We start from the raw sequence: 22226 nt of genomic DNA on the forward strand, positions 1-22226 counted from the left end.
ACTCAACATGAGTTGGAGGTCCTAGCCAGAGCAATTAGGCTAGATAAAGAAATCAAGGGCATCCAGATTGGCAAGGAAGAAGTAAAATCATCTCTATTTGCAGATGACATGATCTTACACATAGAAAACCCTGAGGAAACCTCCAGAAAACTACTGAAACTAATAGAAGAGTTCAGCAGAGCATCAGAATACAAGATAAACATACAAAAATCAGCTGGATTCCTCTACACCAACAAAAAGAACATTGGAGAGGAAATCACCAAATCAATGCCATTTACAGTAGCCCCCCAAAAGATAAAATACTTAGGAATAAATCTTACCAGGTATGTAAAATACTTATACAAAGAAAACTGCAATACACTTCTGCAAGAAACCAAAAGAGACTTACATAAGTGGAAAAACGTACCTTGCTCATGGATAGGAAGACTAAGCATTATCAAAATATCTGTTATACCAAAAGCGATTTATACATTTAATGCAATTCCTATCCAAATCCTAATGACATTCTTTAATGAGATGGAGGAACAAAACAACTTATATGGAAGGGAAGGAGGCCCTGGATAAGTAAGGCATTACTGAAAAAGAACAAAGTGGGCGGCCTTACTTTACCTGATTTTAAAACCTATTATACTGCCACAGTAGTCAAAACAGCCTGGTACTGGTACAACAACAGATACATAGACCAGTGGAACAGAATCCAGACATAAATCCATCCACATATGAGCAGTTGATATTTGACAAAGGCCCCAAAACAGTTAAATGGGGAAAAGACAGTCTTTTTAACAAATGGTGCTGGCATACCTGGATATCCATCTGCAAACAAATGAAACAAGACCCATATCTCACTCCATGCACAAAAATGAGCTCAAAATGGATCAAAGACCTAAATATAAAATCTAAAACAATAAAGATCATGGAAGAAAAAATAGGGACAACATTAGGAGCCCTAATACATGGCATAAACAGTATACAAAACATTACTAACAATGCAGAAGAAAAATTAGATAACTGGGAGCTCCTAAAAATCAAACACCTAGGCTCATCCAAAGACTTCACCAAAAGAGTAAAAAGACTACCTACAGACTGGGAAAATTTTTTAGGTATGACACTTCCGATCAGCGCCTGATCTCTAAAATCTACATGGTACTGGAAAAACTCAACTACAAAAAGACAGATAACCCAATTAAAAAATGCGCAAAAGATATGAATAGACACTTCACTAAAGAAGACATTCAGGCAGCTAACAGATACATGAGGAAATGCTCACAATCATTAGCCATTAAACAGCCATTAGAGAAATGCAAGTTGAAACTACAATGAGATTTCATCTCGCTCCAACAAGGCTGCGTTAATCCAAAAAACACAAAATAATAAATGTTGGAGAGGGTGTGGATTGGAACACTCATACACTGCTGGTGGGAATATAAAATGGTACAACCACTCTGGAAATCGATTTGGCACTTCCTTAAAAAGCTAGAAATAGAACTTCCATAGGACCCAGCAATCCCACTCCTCGAAATATAACCTAGAGAAATAAGAGTCTTTACACAAGCATATATATGCACATCCATGTTTATTGCAGCACTGTTTACAATAGCAAAAAGGTGGAAGCAACCAAGGTGCCCATCAATGGATGAATGGATAAATAAATTATGGTATATCCACACAATGGAATACTACACATCGGTAGAGAACAGTGATGAATCTGTGAAACATTTCTTAACATGGAGGAACCTGGAAGGCATTATGCTGAATGAAATTAGTCAGTTGCAAAACGACAAATATTGTATAAGACCACTATTATAAGAACTTGAGAAATAGTTTAAACTGAGAAGAAAACACTCCTTTGTGGTTACGACAGGGGGGAGGGAGGGAAGGTGGGAGCGGGTATTCACCAATTAGTAGATAAGAACTACTTTAGGTGAAGGGAAAGACAACACACAACACAGGGGAGGTCAGCACAAGTGGACTAAACCAAAAGCAAAGAATTTTCGTGAAGAAACTGAAAGCTTCCAAGGCCAGCGTTGCAGGGGCAGGGGTTTGGGGACCATGGTTTCAGGGTTAATTGGCAAAATAAAATCTATTAAAAAAACATTCTGCATCCCACTTTGAAGACTGGTGTTTGAGGTCTTAAACACCAGCAAGCGGCCATCTAGGATGCATCAATGAGTCTCAACCTACCTGGATCAAAGGAGAATGAAGAACACCAAGTACACGAGGTAATTATGAGCTCAAAAGACAGAAAGGGCCACATGAATCAGAGACTACATCATCCTGAGACCAGAGGAACTTGATGGTGCCCGGCTACAACCGATGACTGCCCTGACAGGGAACACAACAGAGAACCCCTGAGGGAGCAGGAGACCAGTGGGATGCAGACCCCAAATTCTCATAAAAAGACCAGACTTAATGGTCTGACTGAGACTAGAAGGACCCTGGTGGTCATGGCCCCCAGACCTTCTGTTGGCCCAGGACAGGAACCATTCCCGAAGCCAACTCTTCAGAGAGGGATTTTACTTGAAAATGGGTTGGAGAGGGATGCTGGTGAGGAGTGAGCTTCTTGGATCAGGTCGTCATTTCAGTCTATGTTGTTATCTCCTGCCTGGAGGGGCGATGAGAGGGTACAGGGGGTTAGAAGCTGGCGAAATGGACAGGAAAAGAGAGTGGAGGGAGGGAGCAGGCTGTATCATCAGGGGGAGAGTAATTGGGAGTATGTAGCAAGGTGTACATAAGTTTTTGTGTGAGAGACTGACTTGATTTGTAAGCTTTCACTTAAAGCACAATAAAAATTATTTTAAAAAATCAAGAGATGCATTGCATTGGGTAAATTTGCTGCAAAGGATCTCTTTAAAGTGTTGAAAAGCAAAGATTTCACCTTGAAGACTAAGGTGCACCTGACCCAAGCCATAGTATTTTCAATCATATCATATGCATGTGAAAGCTGGACAATGAATAAGGAAGACCGAAGAAGAACTGACGCCCTTGAATTATGGCATTGGCGAAGAATATTGAATATACCATGGACTGCCAAAAGAATGAACAAATCTGTCTTGAAAGAAGTACAACCAGAATGCTCCTTAGTAGCAAAGATGGCAATACTGCATCTTACATACTTTGGACATGTTGTCAGGAGGGATCAGTCCCTGGAGAAGGACATCGTGCTTGGCAAAGTACAGGGTCAGTGGAGAAGAGAAAGACCCTCAACGAGGTGGATTGACACAATGGCTGCAACAATGAGCTCAAGCGTAACAACGATTGTAGGGATGGCTCAGGATCGGGCAGTGTTTTGTTCTGTTGGGCGTAGGATCACTATGAGTCGGAACCAACTCGACAGCAGCTAACAACAGCAACAAATAAGATAATGTGTGTAAAGTTGCTTGCCATAATTAATGATACAGATTAAGAATTCAATAAAAAGTTAGCTATTATAATTATTAAGGGTAAGAGTAGGCCTGACCCAACAAAATTACAGATATATTGAACAGTGTAGAAAACTTGGGGAAAAAATGTTATCCAGAAAATATCTACCTGGATGTTTGAAAGAGATAAGAAGGTGGCTTGGTAAAGTCATTATCTTGAAATTGTCTTATCAAAATACTGATAATTCTATTTTCCTGACGGTTAATTATTTTATATTTCAGTTGTTCCGAATTTCAATGAACTTCTAGGATGATAATGTTGATGAACAGCCCTGGAGTGAGATGTCAGAATTTGACTGCAGCTGTTTGCAAACTCTGCTATGATTACACTCAGTTGTCTAATTGCTTAATTTATTGATGTTTTGCTGACATGTTTTTCAGCAACATTTGTGATTGCTGATAACAAATCATTTCGATTCTGGCTTGTTATCATATGTTTGCATTTGATTTGTCTGATTGCTGCAGGTGGAAACAATAGGTGATGCATACTGTGTTGCAGCAGGACTCCACAGAAAAAGCCTCTGCCATGCGAAACCCATTGCTCTGATGGCCTTGAAGATGATGGAACTTTCAGAAGAAGTGCTGACACCTGATGGAAGACCAATTCAGGTAACTCAGAATCTGGCTTGAGGAGTAAATGCACCTTTAACTGAAAGAACCAAAAACTAAATCCATTGTCATCAAGTTGATTCTGACTAATAGGGATCCTATAGGACAGAGTAGAACTGCCCCAGAGGGTTTCCAAGGAGTGGCTGGTAGATTCAGAGGCAGACCTTTTGATTAGCATCCGAGCTCTTAACCACTGTGCCATCAAGGCTCTCCTTTAACTGAAGGGGCAAGAAATTCCCTTCTGAATTCTACTTGCTGGAACCTATCGATTTAGATCTACTGAAGGAGGACTAGAGATGACAAGATGTAACTCATAGATCCAGGAGAAGAATAAATGGAATAGAGACCAAAGTAGGAAAAGGTGTGTGGAGGGAAAATTACTATGAATAGAAAAAAGCAAAGCTAAAATATTAGAATGAGGGAAGGGAAAACTTGGTGCCAGTGAATAAGTCATCAACTCCAAGCAGGGATGATGGTGAGAACCAGAGTCTGAGAGATAATCCAAAACAAAGAAGCAAGAAAATGGAAGACCTGGGCAACATCCTATAGGTAGTATACGGGGTTCCTTATGTAGCTTCAGGCCTCAGGGTTGACTTAGCATGGTTTACATGCAGCACAGCTTGAAGGTCGGAGCCCAACAACTACGGAAACTTTTTTAAAAGGTAAAAAATATAGCTTCTGGTGTCTTGGAGTCTTTGCTACTGCCAGTGCTCTGTGGTCTGTCATCTACCTCTGGGAAATAGATGAGGTTACCAAGCTGTATTTCTGCCAAAGGCCTATGGTGGAGCCCAGAGGCTGTTACTATGAATCCTTGTAAACAAAAATCTTATATTTGGAAAAATAACCTTAAATTTAAGACAGAGGGCAATAAATCCAACAAAGAACAAAAAATGAGTCTAGGATCACATAAGGAAGGGTATAGGCACATACATATACAAGTAGGTCCATACACATATGTGAGAACAGATAGAAATATCTGTGTGTTGTAAATACAGATATGTGTAGAAAGACACATATATTCATTAAAGATATTACTATAGGTACTCCTGAGACATAACCAAACACCCTCTGAGATCTGTTTGAAAGCTTAGAACCATAGTCTCATGGGACAACTCAGTCAGTTGGCATAATATAGCTCACAACTCCATGTTGTACATCCTAGTGAAGTGAGTAGAGTAGGGGGTCTTAAAAGCTTGTGAGCAGTCATCTAAGACACAACTATTGGTCTCTACTCATCAGGAGTAAAAGAGTAAGAAGGTAACCAAAAAATCACAGAGAGGAAACAAGTCTACAAGGCTGATAGCCTACATGAGCTATGACCTCAACTACCCTGAGACTAGAAGAACTAGATGGTGACTGGCTACCACCACTGACCCATCTGACCAGGATTACAGTAGATGATCCTGGGTAGAATGGGAAAAAAATGCAGAATAAAACTCAAATTCTTAAAAATAGCCAGATTAACTAGACTACTGAGACCAGAGGACTCCTTGCAACTATTGCCCCATGAGACCACCTTTTAACAGAAAAGCAGAGTGACACACAAAATAAAGACTATTACCCATTAGATTGGTGCTCTACTTAAAAAAAAAACTGTATGAGTCCAAAAGGTCAACATTTAACCTAAAGCAGAGATGAGAAGATAAAGGGGAATCTAGAGAGCTACAGATGGAACAACCAGGGCACAATTAATGAGAATGTTGACACAATGTGAAAAATATAAGAAATATCATTGATCAATTTATGTGGAAATTGTCAAAGGGGAACCTAACTTGCTGTGTAAACTTTCACCAAAAACACAATGAAATATTATTAAAAAAATTTTTTTTTAATACAGCCCTTTTTAACAGCTCAACAACTATGGGTTAAAAAATAGAGAAAAAAAAACTTCACTATGTGAGTATATTTTTAGTTTTGGCCCTGTGGCAAATTAGGTGCTCTTCTGTTTGAAACTGTTAAAATTCTATATTAAATATTTTTAAAATATAAAATATTAATAACTCAAATAATAGGAAACAGAAAAATATACGAATCATGCTGTGTGTGTGGACAGCAAAAAAATTAAATGATAAATTTAGCTTAAGTGTTCTATCATTAGTAGTGGTAATAGGAGACTGGGAAACAGTATTCCTCCTGAAAGAAGTCAACTTCAAACTCATCCTCAAAGAATTTCCAGAGGTAAAGTGCTCTGGAAAATGAGCAGCTAACAGTAAAAACAAAAGAAAATGTTTGTTAATTTTAACAAATATATCAACTGGAATCGACTTGATGGTAATGAGTTTTGGTTTTTTATTACAGAAATGCAAGATATTAATAAGAGAGACAGTGTGCAGGGGGAGGGAGGTATATGAGAACTGTAATTTCAGCACAATTTCTCTGTAAATCTAAAAAATGGAGTCTGTTAACACACACATACAGGAAAACAAAGTAATATGCATGTGAACCAGTAGAAACAATAGATGAGAATAACAAATCTGTAGTGTTCTCATATATCAAAACTATCAGACAGAAAATCAAAATGCCAAAGTTTAATATAATTAAGAAATAAAAGAGAAGCTCGAAAATTGTGAAGGGGAGAGTGTTGTTGTTGTTGTTGTTAGGTGCCCTTGAGTCGGTTCCAACATACAGCCCTATATACCACAGAATGAAACACTGCCTCGTCCTGCTCCATGCTCATAGTCATTGTTATGCTTGAGCCCATTGTTGCAGGCACCATGTCAGTCCATCTCTTTGAGGGTCTTCCTGTCTTCTGCTGACCCTGTACTTTACCAGGCATGAACACCTTCTCCAAGACCGATCCTTCCTGACAACATGTCCAAAGTATGCAAAATGCAGTCTCAACATCCTTGCTTCTAAGGAGCATTCTGGTTGTACTTCTTCCAAGGCATATTTGTTCATTCTTTTAGCAGGCCATGGTACATTCAATATTCTTCACCAACACCACAATTCAAAGGCATCAATTCTTCGGTCTTCCTTATTCACTGAGCAGCTTTTGCATGCATATGATGTGATTGAAAATACCACAGCTTGAATCAGGCACATCTTAGTCCTTAAGGTGACGTCTTTGCTTTTCAACACTTTAAAGAGGTCTTTTGCCGCAGATTTGCCCAATGCAATGCGTCATTTGATTTCTTAACTGCTGCTTCCATGGGTGTTGGTTGTAGATCCAAGTAGAATGAAATCCTTGACAACTTCTGTCTTTTCCTCATTTATCATGATGTTGCTTATTGGTCCAGTCATGAGGATTTTTGTTTTCTTTATGTTGAGATGTAATCCATACTGAAGGCTGTGGTCTTTGATCTTCATCAATAAGTGCTTCAAGTCCTCTTCACTTTCAACAAGCACTGTTGTGTTATCTGCATAGCACAAGTTGTTAATGAGTCTTCCTCCAATCTTGATGCCCTGTTCCTCTTCATATAGTCCAGCTTCTCTGATTATTTGCTCAGCATACAGATTGAATAGGTATGATGACAGGATACTACCCTGACGCACACCTTTCCTGACTTTAAACCACACAGTATCCCCAGCAAGTAGATTTGAAAAAAAGATTCAGGAAAACATAAAATCACATAATACATAAAAAAGAGCTCAGTGGATGAGTTTATAAGACGATAAGATTAGGCACAACTGAAGCAAGAATTAGTAAACTGAAAGTTAGAAATGGAGAAATTATCCATAGCTAAGTCCAGAGAATTAAAGTTGAGAAAATATAAAAGACAGAATGCAAGATATGTAAGAAACATTGAGGAGAGCGTAGAAAGATGTACTGTATATTTGATTGGTGTTCTACATGGAAATAATAGAGGGAATGCAAAAAAAATGGAAACTTTTTTTTCTAGAACTATTAAAAGTCATCAATTAGTTCTCAAAGACAGTAAGCCTAAAGAATCCTACAAAATATAAAACATAGGAATCCAAAACTAAACACTTCATAACGAGACTACCGTACATCAGAGAAAAAAAAAAAAAAAAGACTTGTTTAATGACAAAGGCAACACTGATGAGTAAAAAGATAGGCTATCATTAAATTATTTGGGGACAATTTTTTATTCATGTGAAAACAAATTGAAATTGGATGTCTAATTGTACTGTGCACATAAATCAATTCCATGTGGGATAAATGTGAAAGACCCTACTACAAAACTGTAAATTTATCATTAAAGTAAGGAAGAATTTCTTGTAAAGGAGTCATGTCAAAACTTTGCAAATCATAAAGGAAAATGTATATAAATTTTTATCACATTAAAATTAAAACCTTGTTCATCAAAGAACACTTGAAGTGAAAAGACAACCTCGAACTTGGAGAATATATTTGTAACACAACCAACAAAAGATAAGTAACTTTGATAGATTAATAGGTTATTGTGAATATATGTATATATATCTCCTATGAATTATTGAGAAAATGAAAGACAATTCAATTGAAAAAAATGAGCAAAAGATAGGATCAAGCATTTCAAAGCAAGAAAACATAAAAGGCTATAAATGTATGAAAAGGAACTTACCACCACCAGTAATAAGATTAATATGAAGTAATAACACTGTGATATAGCATTCATGGCTGCTAGTTTGGCTCCATTTGAGCATTTGACAGTACCACTGTTGGAGAGGATCTGAAGCAGCAGGAAATCTCACATACAGCTGGTGGGAGTCTGAACTGGTGCAATTTACTTAACATTAACTGGTAAAGTTTAACTTGTGCATATCCTACAACCCAGCAATTCTTCCTTGTAGGGAAGTACTTGTGCAGGTGTAGCACAAGTAACACACAAGACTATTCACAAATACTGTTAGTGTAACTACAATACTTTTAGTAATAACTACAAATTGGAGCTAACTCAAATACCCATCAACAGAATGGGTGAATTATCATGCATGTTTTATACCATCACATACCACACAATTGGGAAAATGAATGATTTCAGCTACTGACATCTAGATGGATGAATCTGAAAAACATAATATTGAGCAAAAGAAGCAAACCATAGAAGAACTGTATAGTTTTATTCATTTAATTAAGTTCAAAAACTGGCAAAATAAAAAATATATATATATGCTTTTCAGAAATATATGCATTAATAGAAGAACTGTAAAGGAAGAAAAGAGAATGATTAATACAAATTTCAAGACAGTGCTTACCTTCAAGAGAAATAAAGAAGCTGATGGGAGAGGGGAGGATGTGATAGGAAAACTGCAGATAAGGGCCAGAGTCCAAAGTTCTCCATTTTGTCACTGTTCTATAGTATATGCACGTATATGTTTATATTGGACAATTTTTTTAAAAAATGAAAGATAAAGAGTTTTCTAATTATCTTGTCAGTGGTGAACATAGGGAAGTATAGGACATTTAAAAAATCTGGTTTATGTCCTTTCAGGGTACGATTATCTAGTTTGGTAATAGTTACTCAAGTATATCACTGACATGTCCACCACTGCCAGGAGAAACTAACTAATTAGAAAAATGCTGTCTCAGATCTGCTGTGAATTGCAAATATACACATTCTATATGGAATTCATATCAGTTCTTAAATTTTGAAGCCTACCAGTTGGGCAGCTTCATCATTTGGTGTTGTCTTCTCTGTTAAATTTTTTTTTTTTTAATAGGGGATATAATGTTTGTTTTGATTTTAACATTGTCACAGCAAACTTAAATTACAAGAAACAAAACCAGAGAATTGTGTTTTACAGTGTTCATCAATATTTTTCATTTGTGGAATATAATATTAACTCTGCCTTATGAATAAAAAAAAATAAGACAGTCTTATTAAATCAGAAGAGGAAATTCCATAAAGATTTAATAAGGTTACAGAAAAAGAATTCAAAATAATAAAACCAGCTTATAATTTTAGCTTCATTACTAACTTACATTATTCGCATGGTTTTGGAGTTCTTTTTCAGCATATTAACTTGGTTTTATATTGCCTTTTAGCTGGTGCCATGGGAACATTTCTAAACTTATTGTGGAATCTTTCATTATAAAATGCTTGGGTGTTGCCATAGAGTTGATACGTTTGTTGATAGTTGATTGTTTACCTCAAATTATGTAAGTTTTTAAGCCATTTAAAATTTAAGTTGAGTTACCATAATTATTTAAAATCAAACCCAAACTCTCAAATTTTGAAAAATAAACTATATTTTATATGGCTTCATGAGCCTTTGCAGATTCCTGCCATGATGCGCAATAGGAACCTGAATAGTCAATTGTAATTGCTTGCAAACAATTGGTAATGTTGCTGACTTATTAATTGTAAAACTGCCTAGGTTAATTTTTTAACTTTTAAAAATAACCTGAGTATGTAGCATTTTACTTACTCAGCCTTTAAATACTCGGGTAAATTATTGTACTATAAATACTGAAACCCAGAGGCTAGTCATTGGCTATATCTACAAAAAAAAAAAATATCTACAAAGCATGCATAAATATGGCCTATCTATACAATAAATTCTGAAAAACCAGTTCAAAGTAACTTTAATATGATTTCTTTCAAAAAGAGTATTTTGAGTTTCTTGGCTTAGTGGTTAAGTGCTACGGCTGCTAGCCAAAAGGTCGGCAGTTCAAATCCGCCAGGCACTCCTTGGAAACTCTATGGGGCAGTTCTACTCCGTCCTGTACGGTTGCTATGAGTCAGAATCCACTTGAGGGCACTGGGTTGGGTTGGGTGACTTCTTTTAAAAACAGTGTTTTGAGTTTTTTTTTTTCTTCTTTTTTTATGCTTGGTGAATATGATGTTTATTCTTCCGGCCAAAACTATGGAAATACCAGCATTATGTCTATTTTTTGTTTCCTCCCTAGAGGAATCTTATTTTCTTATACTTTAAACAATAGACAACTGAAGAAAAGTAAAATCAGATTTATTTCCTCTTCCTTCCTTGAGCTAGCCATATTGTGATTTCCTTAGAAAATTGTATAGCTGTATATTCTTTATGTTCTTCAGTCTTGTGAGCTTAATTTTGGATAAAGTTTTTAGTTCTGAAAGGCTTACAGTTATAACTACTCTTCAATTAAATAACCAAACATTTATTGTTGCTTCTGCTTTATCTTTAAAAAAAAAAAAAAAGGTGTTGCTAGGGCTGGGGAGCTGAGTTGAGGATTGACTAGAGAATGTGATTAAGGATGTATTAGAAAGACTAGTAGCGTTTTCACCCTTTAAGGCTTTTAAGGAAGACGGAGTTCATACAGATGTCTAAGTTTTAGTTCTGAACTTCCATTTTTAAAAGGTATTTTCATTGAATTTTATCACATGGGCATACAAATTCAGACTCTCTTCATTAGTTCAGAGAACAGTGCATTTTATATAACAAGGCAATTATAGAGAGACTGAAATAAAATTAAAAAACAATGTGTAATCATGTTGTAATACTAATGTGTTTAGCAATCTCAGTTGCAAATCAGGGAAATGCTGGGAATTTCTTCTAATCCCAAAGCAGGAATATCAACGAATTTACATGCCCTCTAATACGTTAGATTATAACTCCTTAAGCTTCACCTTCTTCTAATCACTTTACAGGATTCTTTTTTTTTTTTTTGAGATTATGAAATAGTTATTCTCCAATTAATTTTTTAAGATACTTGTTACTTATTTACAAAGGAAACCTGGTGCTATTTAAATATTTAGAGGGGTTTTCTTTTTTGCAGATATTGCAATATTTAACTAACTTTAAGATTACAATCTGAGACTGTGTTTAGAGAAGGAAAAGCTACTTATTGGATGATGATTAATTTTCTATGATTTTTTTGATTATTTATAAAATTCAAATTATTGTTTTATTCTAAACTGTGTATGTGTACACACTTATTGATTATCTCATTATTGGACATTTCGCATTTACGACAATAGTAAAAATCTACTATCTGACTGTTTTGTGCATTAATGACAGGCATCTGGTAGTGACAAATGCCGAAGTTCGAGGCAAAAGTAACGCTTGCTGTGATGATTAAGTTTATGTGTCAACTTGGCTGGGCCATGATTCTCAGTAGTTTGGCAGTTATGTAATGATGTAACTTGGCAGTTATGTAACATTGTAGTCATCCTCCATTTTGTGACCTGATGTGATCATCCGCCATTTTTGTGTAATGACCTGGTCTTTGGAACCTAACCATGCTGAAAGTGAGGAGTGGGTATACTTATTTGAACTGTTCAACCTCAAGAATCTATATCTGAGAAAAACCTAAAGTTCAGAAATACCTCGATAGGCACTGTATGAACTCACTATTAAGACACTGAGCCTAATTGTCCTCACTTCTTGTGCTTATTCAGTAGGTGCACTTGAAGTTGCTTTTAATCTCCTAGGTAACACATTTCAGTTTTAGTAAGTTATTGTTTTAGGGTAGTAATAATATACAAAAATATTAGTAATCTTATTGGGGAAATTTGTGACTAAATATATTTTCTAATAGATTTATTTATTTATTCTGTTTGTATTGTGAATTTATTTGGTACTAAAAATATGTTTATATTTTTGAAAAGAATACGTTTTAAGTATTTTTTTTCTGCTGAGAGTTTACCAGTGGATCAGGTTACAACAGACTATCTTCTGTATTTTGCTTCCTTTTAACTCTCCAAGCTTCATTCTATATAATCTCTTCAGATCTAACTTCTAGCTCACTAATACTCGCCTCAGTTGGGTCTAAAAATCATTTGTTAAACCCATCCATTTAATACTTAATATTGTTATAGCTGTCTATAGTTTTTTAAGTTTACATTTCTCTGACAAAATTTTTCTTATTGTATTTATTTCCTTGCATTATCTTCTAGAGTTATTTTAAACTCTTTGCTGGATAAGTCCATTCTCTGTAGCCCCTATGGGTCTATTATTTTGTCCATTCTTTCGATTAATGTTTATATGTGTTGTTTACTGTAAGCCTAATTAATTTTCTTTCTTTTTTTTTTTTGCTTGAGTGCTGGACATTGTGTAGAAAAATTATAGAAATAATTTGAGACCTAGGATGATGTCACTGTCCTCCAAAGAAATATTATGAGTGCTTCTGGAAGGAAGCTTGGAGCTCTAGCAATCACGGATCAGATGATTTGAAGCTGGGCTTCAGTCTCTGTAAGGGCCAATCAACTTTTTGTCCACCATTATATTTTTGGTATTGCCCTTGTACCTGTGGTGTTGCCTGTAAGAATCCCACCTCAAATTATAGAGGGTTTACTGAAGCATCCGTCTTGACAATTCTTGAACTTGTATTTTTGTCCCCTTAGTCCTGCAAGGAAACCCTGGTGGCATAGTGGTTAAGAGTCATGGCTGCTAACCAAAATGGTCAGCAGTTTGAATCCACCAGGTGCTCTTTGGAAACTCTATGAGGCAGTTCTACTCTGTCATATAGGGTTGTTTTGAGTTGAAATTGACTCGACAGCAATGGGTTTAGTCCTGCAAGGTTGTCAAAAGTACTAAGTTTTTCAACCTCTCAGCTACCTCTTCTGGAGTTGGCAAGCGCACAGAGTAGAAAAGCAACCCCAAATTCAGTGCATACTTCTCAGGTTCACCTTCATCTGCATCTTGGATCAATAAAAGCTTTCATTGCCTGGTTAGTGGGACTGCGGAGGGTTGTTCAAATTATTTAATCTGCTGTAACTAGAAATAGATGTTCTAAGTGGTGTTTATATTTTCTAAGAGTTTTATTTTGGTAGTAATGATTTGCCCTCACAAATTTATATTTATGCATAGTCATAAAGTCTATGATTTTGCATAAAAGGACCCCTTAGATAGACAGGAGAAAAGAACACACACTCATGTATGTTTAAACATATATGCATATATGCTCATAAACTGGCTACTGCAGAATAACAATAAATAACAGCAATTGAAACAGGATATGCCAGGCACTGTTCTAAGTCCTTTCCATGTGATAAGTAAGTCTCATAATAGCTCTATGTGGAAGCATTGCTATTATTTCCATTTTATAAGTGAAGAAAAGAATAAAAACGTAGCAACAGTTCCTAATTACTATACTCTATTTTTTTTTTATGGACTTGTATATAAATGTGGAATTATAAATATGAATTAAAAAAAAAAAACCCGTTGCCTGCGAGTCAATTCTGACTCATAGCTCCCCTATAGGACAGAGTAGAACTGTCCCATAGGGTTTCTAAGGAGTGCCTGGTGGATTCAAACTGCCGACCTTTTGGTTAGCAGCTGAACTCAACTACTGCACCACCAGGGCTCCAAATATAAATATACTTGTATATCAATAGACAAAAATATAGACTTGTATATAAATGTATAAACACATTTTCAATAATTTTCATGGTCTCAAAATTTTCCCTGTTCTCTTTGAGTATTCCACTACCTACATGGCTTTAGTCCTCCAGAAAATTTATGTTAGATTTCCTTTTTAAGGGAATGATATTATTTTAATCTATTTTAGAGCTATTCCATCCTAAATGATTAAATTTTTAAATTGAAAAGTAAGAGAGATTCAGTTATGTGGAGAAGAAATAGATATTATTCCATCACTATTTTGAAAATTGCAATCACCAACCAGAATGGGTGGGTACACCTATTAGTCATCTTACTGTACTGTTTTTTTTTTTTTCTATGTTTGTTTTCCTTTTCTTTATTGTTTATTGTAGATTGTAATACAAGACACTACAGATTTAAAAGCGTTATGTTTATATTATTTCATGTTGTTGTTGTTAGCTGCCATTGAGTCAGTTCCAACTCATAGTGACCCCATGGACAACAGAAGGAAACACTGCCCAGTCCTTGACCAGCCTCACAATTATTGCCATGCATGAGTGCATTGTTGCAGTCACTGTGTCAGTCCATCTTGCTGAGAGTCTGCTCTTTTTACTCACCCTCTGCTTTACCAAGCATGATGTCCTTCTCCAGGGACTGATCACTTCTGATAATATGTCCAAGGTATGTCAGACAAAGTCTTGCCATCCTTACTTCTAAGGAGCATTATGGCTGTACTTCTTCCAAGACGGGCAGATGTGTTTGTACTTCTGGCAGTCCATGGTATATTCAATATTCTTCACCAGCACCGTAAATGAAAGGTGTCAGTTCTTCTTCGGTCTTCCTTATTCGTTGTCCAGCTTTCCTATGTATATAAAGCAATGGAAAACACCACGGCTTGGGTCAGGTGTGCCTTAGTCCTCCAACTGACATCTTTGTTTTTTAACACTTTAAAGAGCTCTTTCACAGAAGATTTACCCAATTCAATGCATCATTTGATTTCTTGACTGCTGCTTCGATGGGCATTGATTGTGGATCCAAGTAAAATGAAATCCTTGACAACTTCAGTCTTTTCCCCATTTATCATGATGTTGCTCATTGGTCCAGTTGTGAGGATTTTAGTTTTATATTGAGGTGTAATCCATGCGGATGGGCGTGGTCTTGGATCTTTATCAGTAAGAGTATTATTGTAATTCAAAAATTGTGTCTTATATTCTAGTTGGTTTTTTTTTTTTTGCATTGAACAAAAATATGAGTTTTAATCATAAAATTACTTTTCTAGCCTGATGCTCTAGTGTCGAGCTTTAATAGAGAGCCTTCATGCTTTATCACCTCTGTATAAGATGTTGCCATAATGACTTAAATACACATTATTACGTATGTGAGATGGGATTCCGTTGCAGTTTGTATTCTAGCTTTTGTCTTTAGTTATGACTGATCCTAATATTATATTGTCACAAACTTTCGGTCATATCTTCAGTCTTTGAAGAAAAGAGTTTATCAGGCACACGTTTCTAAAAATATTAGCCTTGCCGACATTTTTTGTTATGCTATTTGTCAAACAGATTTTCTGAGCATAGTTTTGCTACATGAAAAAAATTTGTGATGATAAGTTAGTGAAAAGAGAAACAAAACCAAGTAACGGGAGGGGAAAATTAAACTGATTTGCTTAAAACTGCATGTAAAGAGCAAAATTAGTTTGATTTTGTGCAGCACATTTTTAGAAGAGAAATACATTCTTTAGTGGAGACATGGTTTAAATATTTCATAAACTTACAATTTAGATATGGCTACAGGCACAAATACTTCTAAGGAAGTTTTAATCTATTTCACCTGTATTAGCCTGTGTCCATAAAATGCCTTTTCCTAGATTTTGTTTGTGTGTGTGTGTATGTGTTTGTGTGTGTTATGTATCATCAAATTAATTGCAACTCAAAGCCATCCTGTGTGACTGAGTAGAATTGCCCCCATAGGGTTTCCTAGACTGTAATCTTTACGGGAAGAGTTCTCCAGGTCTTTTCTCCCGTGGAACAGCTGTTGGGTTGAAGCCTACAATATCCTAAGAAGACACTAAAAATGATGTTAGTAAAGGCATTCATTTTTATTTCATTATTTTGTGTGGTGCACTTAGAAGTGTGCAGCCTCCAGGCAGTTAGGCAGCTCATGTTTTTATTTATCTGAGTTTTACATAAAGAATAAGAATTTCTGTCTGCCAGCTCTTGCCCCAAAGAGAAATTAAGATATGATTTCATCAACCTATTTTGGGGATAAATTTAAACCCATTATCTTTAGAATTTGGTCTTTTTATTTGGCATTGTTGACAGAAGATTTTTATCTTTTACTGCCAGTTTAACTTAGTCTCATTTAAGGTTGATTGTTACATGCGCATAAGCCAACATTAGTAACTTAAATCTTACAGTAGGATAATGGCATGGAAATAACAAGATAATGTTACCACATTTTTACACAAATAATGCACATCTTTTACATTTGTTTGCCAACTGTGCTCTCCCCTCAACAGGGTATTTCCTTAAGAGCTGCTACGCCAGTTTCTCCTCCCCAGTTTTTTTTTTTATTTATTGTGCTTTAGTTTACAGCTCAAGTTAATTTCTTATACAAAAATTTATACATACATTACTATGCAACACTAGCTGCAATCCTTATGTTACAGCACACTCCCCCTTTCCAACCTGGGTTTCCCATGTCCATTCAACCAGCTCCTGTTCCTTTCTGCCTTCTCGTCCAGCCTCCAGACAGGAGCTGCCCATTTAGTCTCGTGTATGTACTTGAACCAAGAAGCACACACTTCATGAGCATCATTTTCTGTCCAGTCTAATCTTTGTCTGAAGAGTTGGCTTTGGGAATGGTTTTAGTTCTGGGTTAACAGAGAATCTGGGGGTAATTTCTTCCAGGGTTCCTCTAATCTAAGTCAGAACATTAAGTCTGGTGTTTTTACATGAATCTGAGTTCTGCACCCTACTTTTCTCCTGCTCCATCAGGGACTCTCTGTTTTGTTCTCTGTCAGGGCAGTCATTGGTGGTAGCCAGGCACCATCTAGTTCTTCTGGTCCCAGGTTGATGGAGCCTCTGGTTTATGTGGCCCTTTTGTCTCTTGGGCTAATATTTTCCTTATGTTTTTGGCGTTCTTCATTCTCTTTTGCTCCAGGTGGGTTGGGACCAATTGATGCATCTTAGATGGCTGCTCACAAGCTTTTAAAACCCCATATGCCACTCAGCAAAGTGGGATGCAGAACATTTTCTTAATGAACTTTGTTATGCCAATTAGAGTAGATGTCCCCTGAAACCATGTTCCCTGGACCCCAGCCCCTGCTACTCCATCCCTTGAACTGTTTACTTATGTTAGGAAACTTCTTAACTTTTGGTTTAGTCCAGTTGTACTAACTTCCCCTGTATTGTGTGCTGTCCTTCCCTTTACCTAAGATAATTCTTGTCTACTATCTGGTTAGTGAATTCCCTCTCCCTCCCTCATCACCCTCCTGACCATCAAAGAATGTTTTCTTCTGTGTTTAAACCTTTTCTTGAGTTCTTATAATAGTGGTCTCATGCAATATTTGTCCTTTTGCGACTGCCTAATTTAATTTCATTTAGCACAATGCTATCCAGATTCATCCATGTTGTGAGATGTTTTGTGGATTCATCCTTGTTCCTTATCATTGTACAGTATTCCATTATGTGTATATACCATAATTTGTTTATCCATTTGTCTGTTGATGGACATCTAAGTTGTTTCCATCTTTTGCTATTGTGAACAGTGCTGCAATGAACATGAGTGTGCATATATCTATTCCTGTGATGGCTGTTATTTCTCTAGGATATATTCCAAGGAGTGGGATTGCTAGATCCTATGGTACTTCTATTTCTAGCTTTTTAAGGAAGGGCCAAATCGACTTCCAAAGTGGTTGTAACATTTTACGTTCCCACCAGCAGTGTATAAGTGCTCCAGTCTCTCCACAACCTCTTTGACATTTATTATTTTGTGTTTTTTGGATTAAAGCTTTCCTTGTTGGGGTGAGATGGTATCTCATTGTAGTTTTGATTTGCATTTCTTAAAGGCTAATGGTCCTGAACATTTCCTCATGTATCTGTTAGCTGCCTGAATGTCTTCTTTGGTGAAGTGTCTGTTCATATCCTTTCCCCATTTTTTCATTGGGTCATTTGTCTTTTTGTTGCTGAGATTTTGCAGCATCTTGTAGATTTTAGAGATTAGACCCTGATCGGATATGCCATAGCCAAAATTTTTTTCCCCAGTCTTTAGGTTGTCTTTTTACTCTTTTGGTGAAGTCTTTGGATAAGCGTTAAGTGTCTGATTTTTAGGAGTTCCCAGTTATCTAGTTTCTCGTCTGGTGTTTGTGTATTGTTAGTTATGGTTTCTATTCTCTTTATGCTATGTATTAGGGCTCCTAGCATTGTCCCTATTTTTTTCTTCCATGATCTTTATTGTTTTAGATTTTATACTTAGGTCTTTGATCCATTTTGAGTTAGTTTTCTTACATGGTGTGAGGTATGAGTCTTGTTTCATTTTTTTTTTTTTTTTTGCAGATGGATATTCTGTTATGCCAGAACCATTTGTTAAAGAGAATGTCTTTTCCCCATTTAATGGATTTTGGGCCTTTATCAAATATCAGCTGCTCATAGGTGGATGAATTTATGTCTGGATTCTCAATTCTGTTCCATTTGTCTATGTATCTGTTGTTGTACTAGGCTGTTTTGACTACTGCGGTGGTATAATAGGTTCTAAAATCAGGTAGTGTGAGTTCTCCAACTTTCTTCTTCTTCAGCAGTAATGCTGTATTTACCTGTGGCCTCTTCCTTTTCCATATGAAGTTGGTGATTTGTTTCTCCTTCAGGTTAAAAAATTTGGATCAGGATTGCATTGTATCCGTTGATCACTTTGGGTAGAATTGACATTTTCACAATGTTGAATCTCCCTATCCATGAACCAGGTATGTTTTTCCACTTATGTAGGTCTCTTGGTTTCTTACAGTAGTGTCTTGTAGTTTTCTTTGTATAGATGTTTTATGTCTCTAGTTAGATTTATTCCTAAGTATTTTATCTTCTTTGGGGCCATTGTAAATGGTATTGATTTGGTGATTTCCTTTTCAATGTTCTCTTTGTTGGTGTAGAGGAATCCAACTGATTTTCATATGTTTATCTTGTATCCTGATACTTTGCTGAAATCTTCTGTTAGTTGCAGTAGTTTTCTTGTAGATTCTTTGGGGTTTTCTTTGTATAAGATCATATCATCTGAAAATAGGGATACATTTACTTCTTCCTTACCAATTTCCATGCTCTTTATTTCTTTTTCTTGCCTTATTGCCCTGGCTAGGACCTCCAGCACAATGTTGAATAAGAGTGGTAATAAAGGGCATCCTTGTCTGATTCCTGTTCTCAACAAGAATGCTTTCAGACTCTCTCCATTTAGGATGATGTTGTCTGTTGGCTTTGTATAAATGCCCTTTATTATGTTGAGGAATTTCCCTTCTATTCCTATTTTGCTGAGAGTTTTTATCATGAATGGGTGTTGGAGTTTGTCAAATGCCTTTTTTGCATCAATTGGTAAGATCATATGGTTCTTGTCTTTTGTTTATGTGATGGATTACATTGTTTTTCTGATATTGAATCATCCCTGCATACCTGGTATGAATCTCACTTGGTCCTGGTGAATTATTTTTTTTGTATGTTGTTGAATTCTGTTGGCCAGAATTTTGTTGATGATTTTCGCATCTATGTTCATGAGGGATATTGGTCTGTAATTTTCTTTTTTTGTTGTGTCTTTACTTGATTTTGGTATCAGGTTATGCTGGTTTCATAGAATGAGTTTGGGAGTATTCCCTCCTTTGTTAGGCTCTCAAGTACTTTTAGTAGTAGTGGTGTTAACTCTCATCTGAAAGTTTGGTAGAATTCTCCAGTGAAGGCATCATTGCCAGGGCTTTTTTTTTTCCCCCTTGGAAGTTCTTTAATTATTTCTTCAATATCTTCTTTTGTTATAGGTTTATTTAGTTTTTCTATCTTGGATTGCGCTAATTTAGGTGTGTTTCTAGAAATTTGTCCATTTCCTCTAGGTTTTCAAATTTGTTGGAGTAAAATTTTTCATAGTATTCTATTATGAGTCTTCTAATATCAGTTTAGTCTGTTGTGATATCGCCCTCTCATTTCTTATTCAGGTTATTTGCTTCCTCCTCTGTTTTTCTTTTGTCAGTTGGGCCAATGGTTTATTGATTTTGTTGATCTTTTCAAAGAACCAGCTTTTGGTCTTGTTAACTCTTTCAACTGTTTTTCTATTTTCTACTTCATTTGTTTCTGCCCTAATTTTTATTATTTCCTTTTTCTGGTGCCTGTGGGCTTCCTTAGCTGCTCTCTTTCTGTTTGGTCAAGTTGTAGGGTTAATGTTTTGATTTTAGCCCACCTTCTTTTTGGATGTATTCATTTATTGCTATAAATTGACCTCTGAGCACTGCTTTTGCTGTGTCCCAAAGGTTCTGGTAGGATGTGTTTTCATTCCCATTTGATTCTGTGAATTTCTTTATTCTGTCCTTTATTTCTTCTATAACCCAGTAGTTTTTGAGCGAGGTGTTTTTCTTTTTCCATGTATTTCATTTTTTTCCTGTTATTGATTTCTATTTTTATAGCTTTATGGTCAGAAAATATGCTTTGTAATCTTTTGATGCTTTAGATTCTGCTAAGGCTGCTTTGTGGCCTAATATGTGGTCTCTTCTAGAGAATGTTCCATGTGTACTGGAAAAGAAAGTATACTTGGCTGCCTTTGGGTGTAGTGTTCTGTATATGTCTATGGGATCAAGTTGGTTGATTGTGGCATTTAGATCTTCCGTGTCTTCATTGAGCTTCTTTCTGGATGTTCTGTCCTTCATCAAAAGTGGTGTGCTGAAGTCTCCTACTATGATTGTGGAACTGTTTCTCTTTTCAATGCTCTTAGAGTTTGTTTTATGTATTTTAGAGCCCTGTTGTTGGGGGCATAAACATTTATTTAAATAATTATTATTATTTATTGTGTCCTTCTGGTGTATTGACCCTTTAATCATTATATAGTGTCCTTTCTTATCCCTTGTGGTGGATTTTTCTTTAAAGTCTATTTTGTCAGAGATTAATATTGTCACTCCTGTTCTTTTTTGATTGTTGTTTGTATGATATATATTTTTTCCATCCTTTGAGTTTTAGTTTGTTTGTGTCTTTGAGTCTTATGTGTGTCTCTTGTAGGCAGCATATAGATAGATCATGTTTTTTATCCACTCTGCTACTATCTATCTCTTTATTGGTGCATTTAGTCCATTTACATTCAGCATAATTATTGGTAGGTATGAGTTTGGTGCTGTCATTTTGATGTTTTGTTTGGGGGGGGGTTGTTGGCAGTTTCTTTGTTCCACTTAATTTTCTGTGCTGAGTCATTTTTTTAAATGTGTTCTCTTTCCATCTTTTTCATTGTTTTGATTTTGTTTCACTGACTTTTTATGTTTTTCTTGTTTTTTATTTTGATGTACAGGTTTGTTAGTTTCCCTTGTGGTTACCTTAAAATTTACCTCTATTTTTCTAAGTTTAAACCAATCTTTCATTTCTTGATATCGCCCTGCCTTCCTCTCTGTATGAAAGTTGTATAACTACATTATTTAGTCCCTCTTTTTTGAATATTGTCATCTTTTACACATTGATATGTCTGTTTCCCTATTTTCAGTGTTTTAGCTTTGATTTATTTTTGTGACTTCCCTATATGTGTTGATATCTGGTTGTTCTGTACTGTGTTCTAGTCTTGGGTCTTTATCTGATATTGATTCTCTAACTGGAGGACTCCCTTTAGTATTACTTATAATTTTGGCTTGGTTTTTACAAATTCCCTTAACTTCTGTTATCTGGAAATGCCCTAATTTCACCATCATATTTGAGAGACAGTTTTGCTGGATATATAATTCTTGGCTGGCAGTTTTTTTTCCTTCAAGGCTTTATATATGTCATTCCATTGCCTTCTAGCCTGTGTGGTTTCTCCTGA

General features: G+C 35.9%; 1 protein-coding gene across 1 annotated transcript in view; it reads left to right on the top strand.

Moving 5' to 3' along the window:
* GUCY1A2 (guanylate cyclase 1 soluble subunit alpha 2) overlaps positions 1-22226 on the top strand; it is a 430508-nt gene that overhangs the window by 286463 nt on the left and 121819 nt on the right. The window contains exon 6 of the mRNA XM_049889439.1: positions 3885-4028. Coding sequence (XP_049745396.1) covers positions 3885-4028 — 144 coding nt within the window. The remainder of the gene's footprint in view (positions 1-3884; positions 4029-22226) is intronic.

This window comes from Elephas maximus, chromosome 7 (assembly GCF_024166365.1).
Source record: "Elephas maximus indicus isolate mEleMax1 chromosome 7, mEleMax1 primary haplotype, whole genome shotgun sequence".
Lineage (NCBI taxonomy): Eukaryota > Metazoa > Chordata > Mammalia > Proboscidea > Elephantidae > Elephas > Elephas maximus.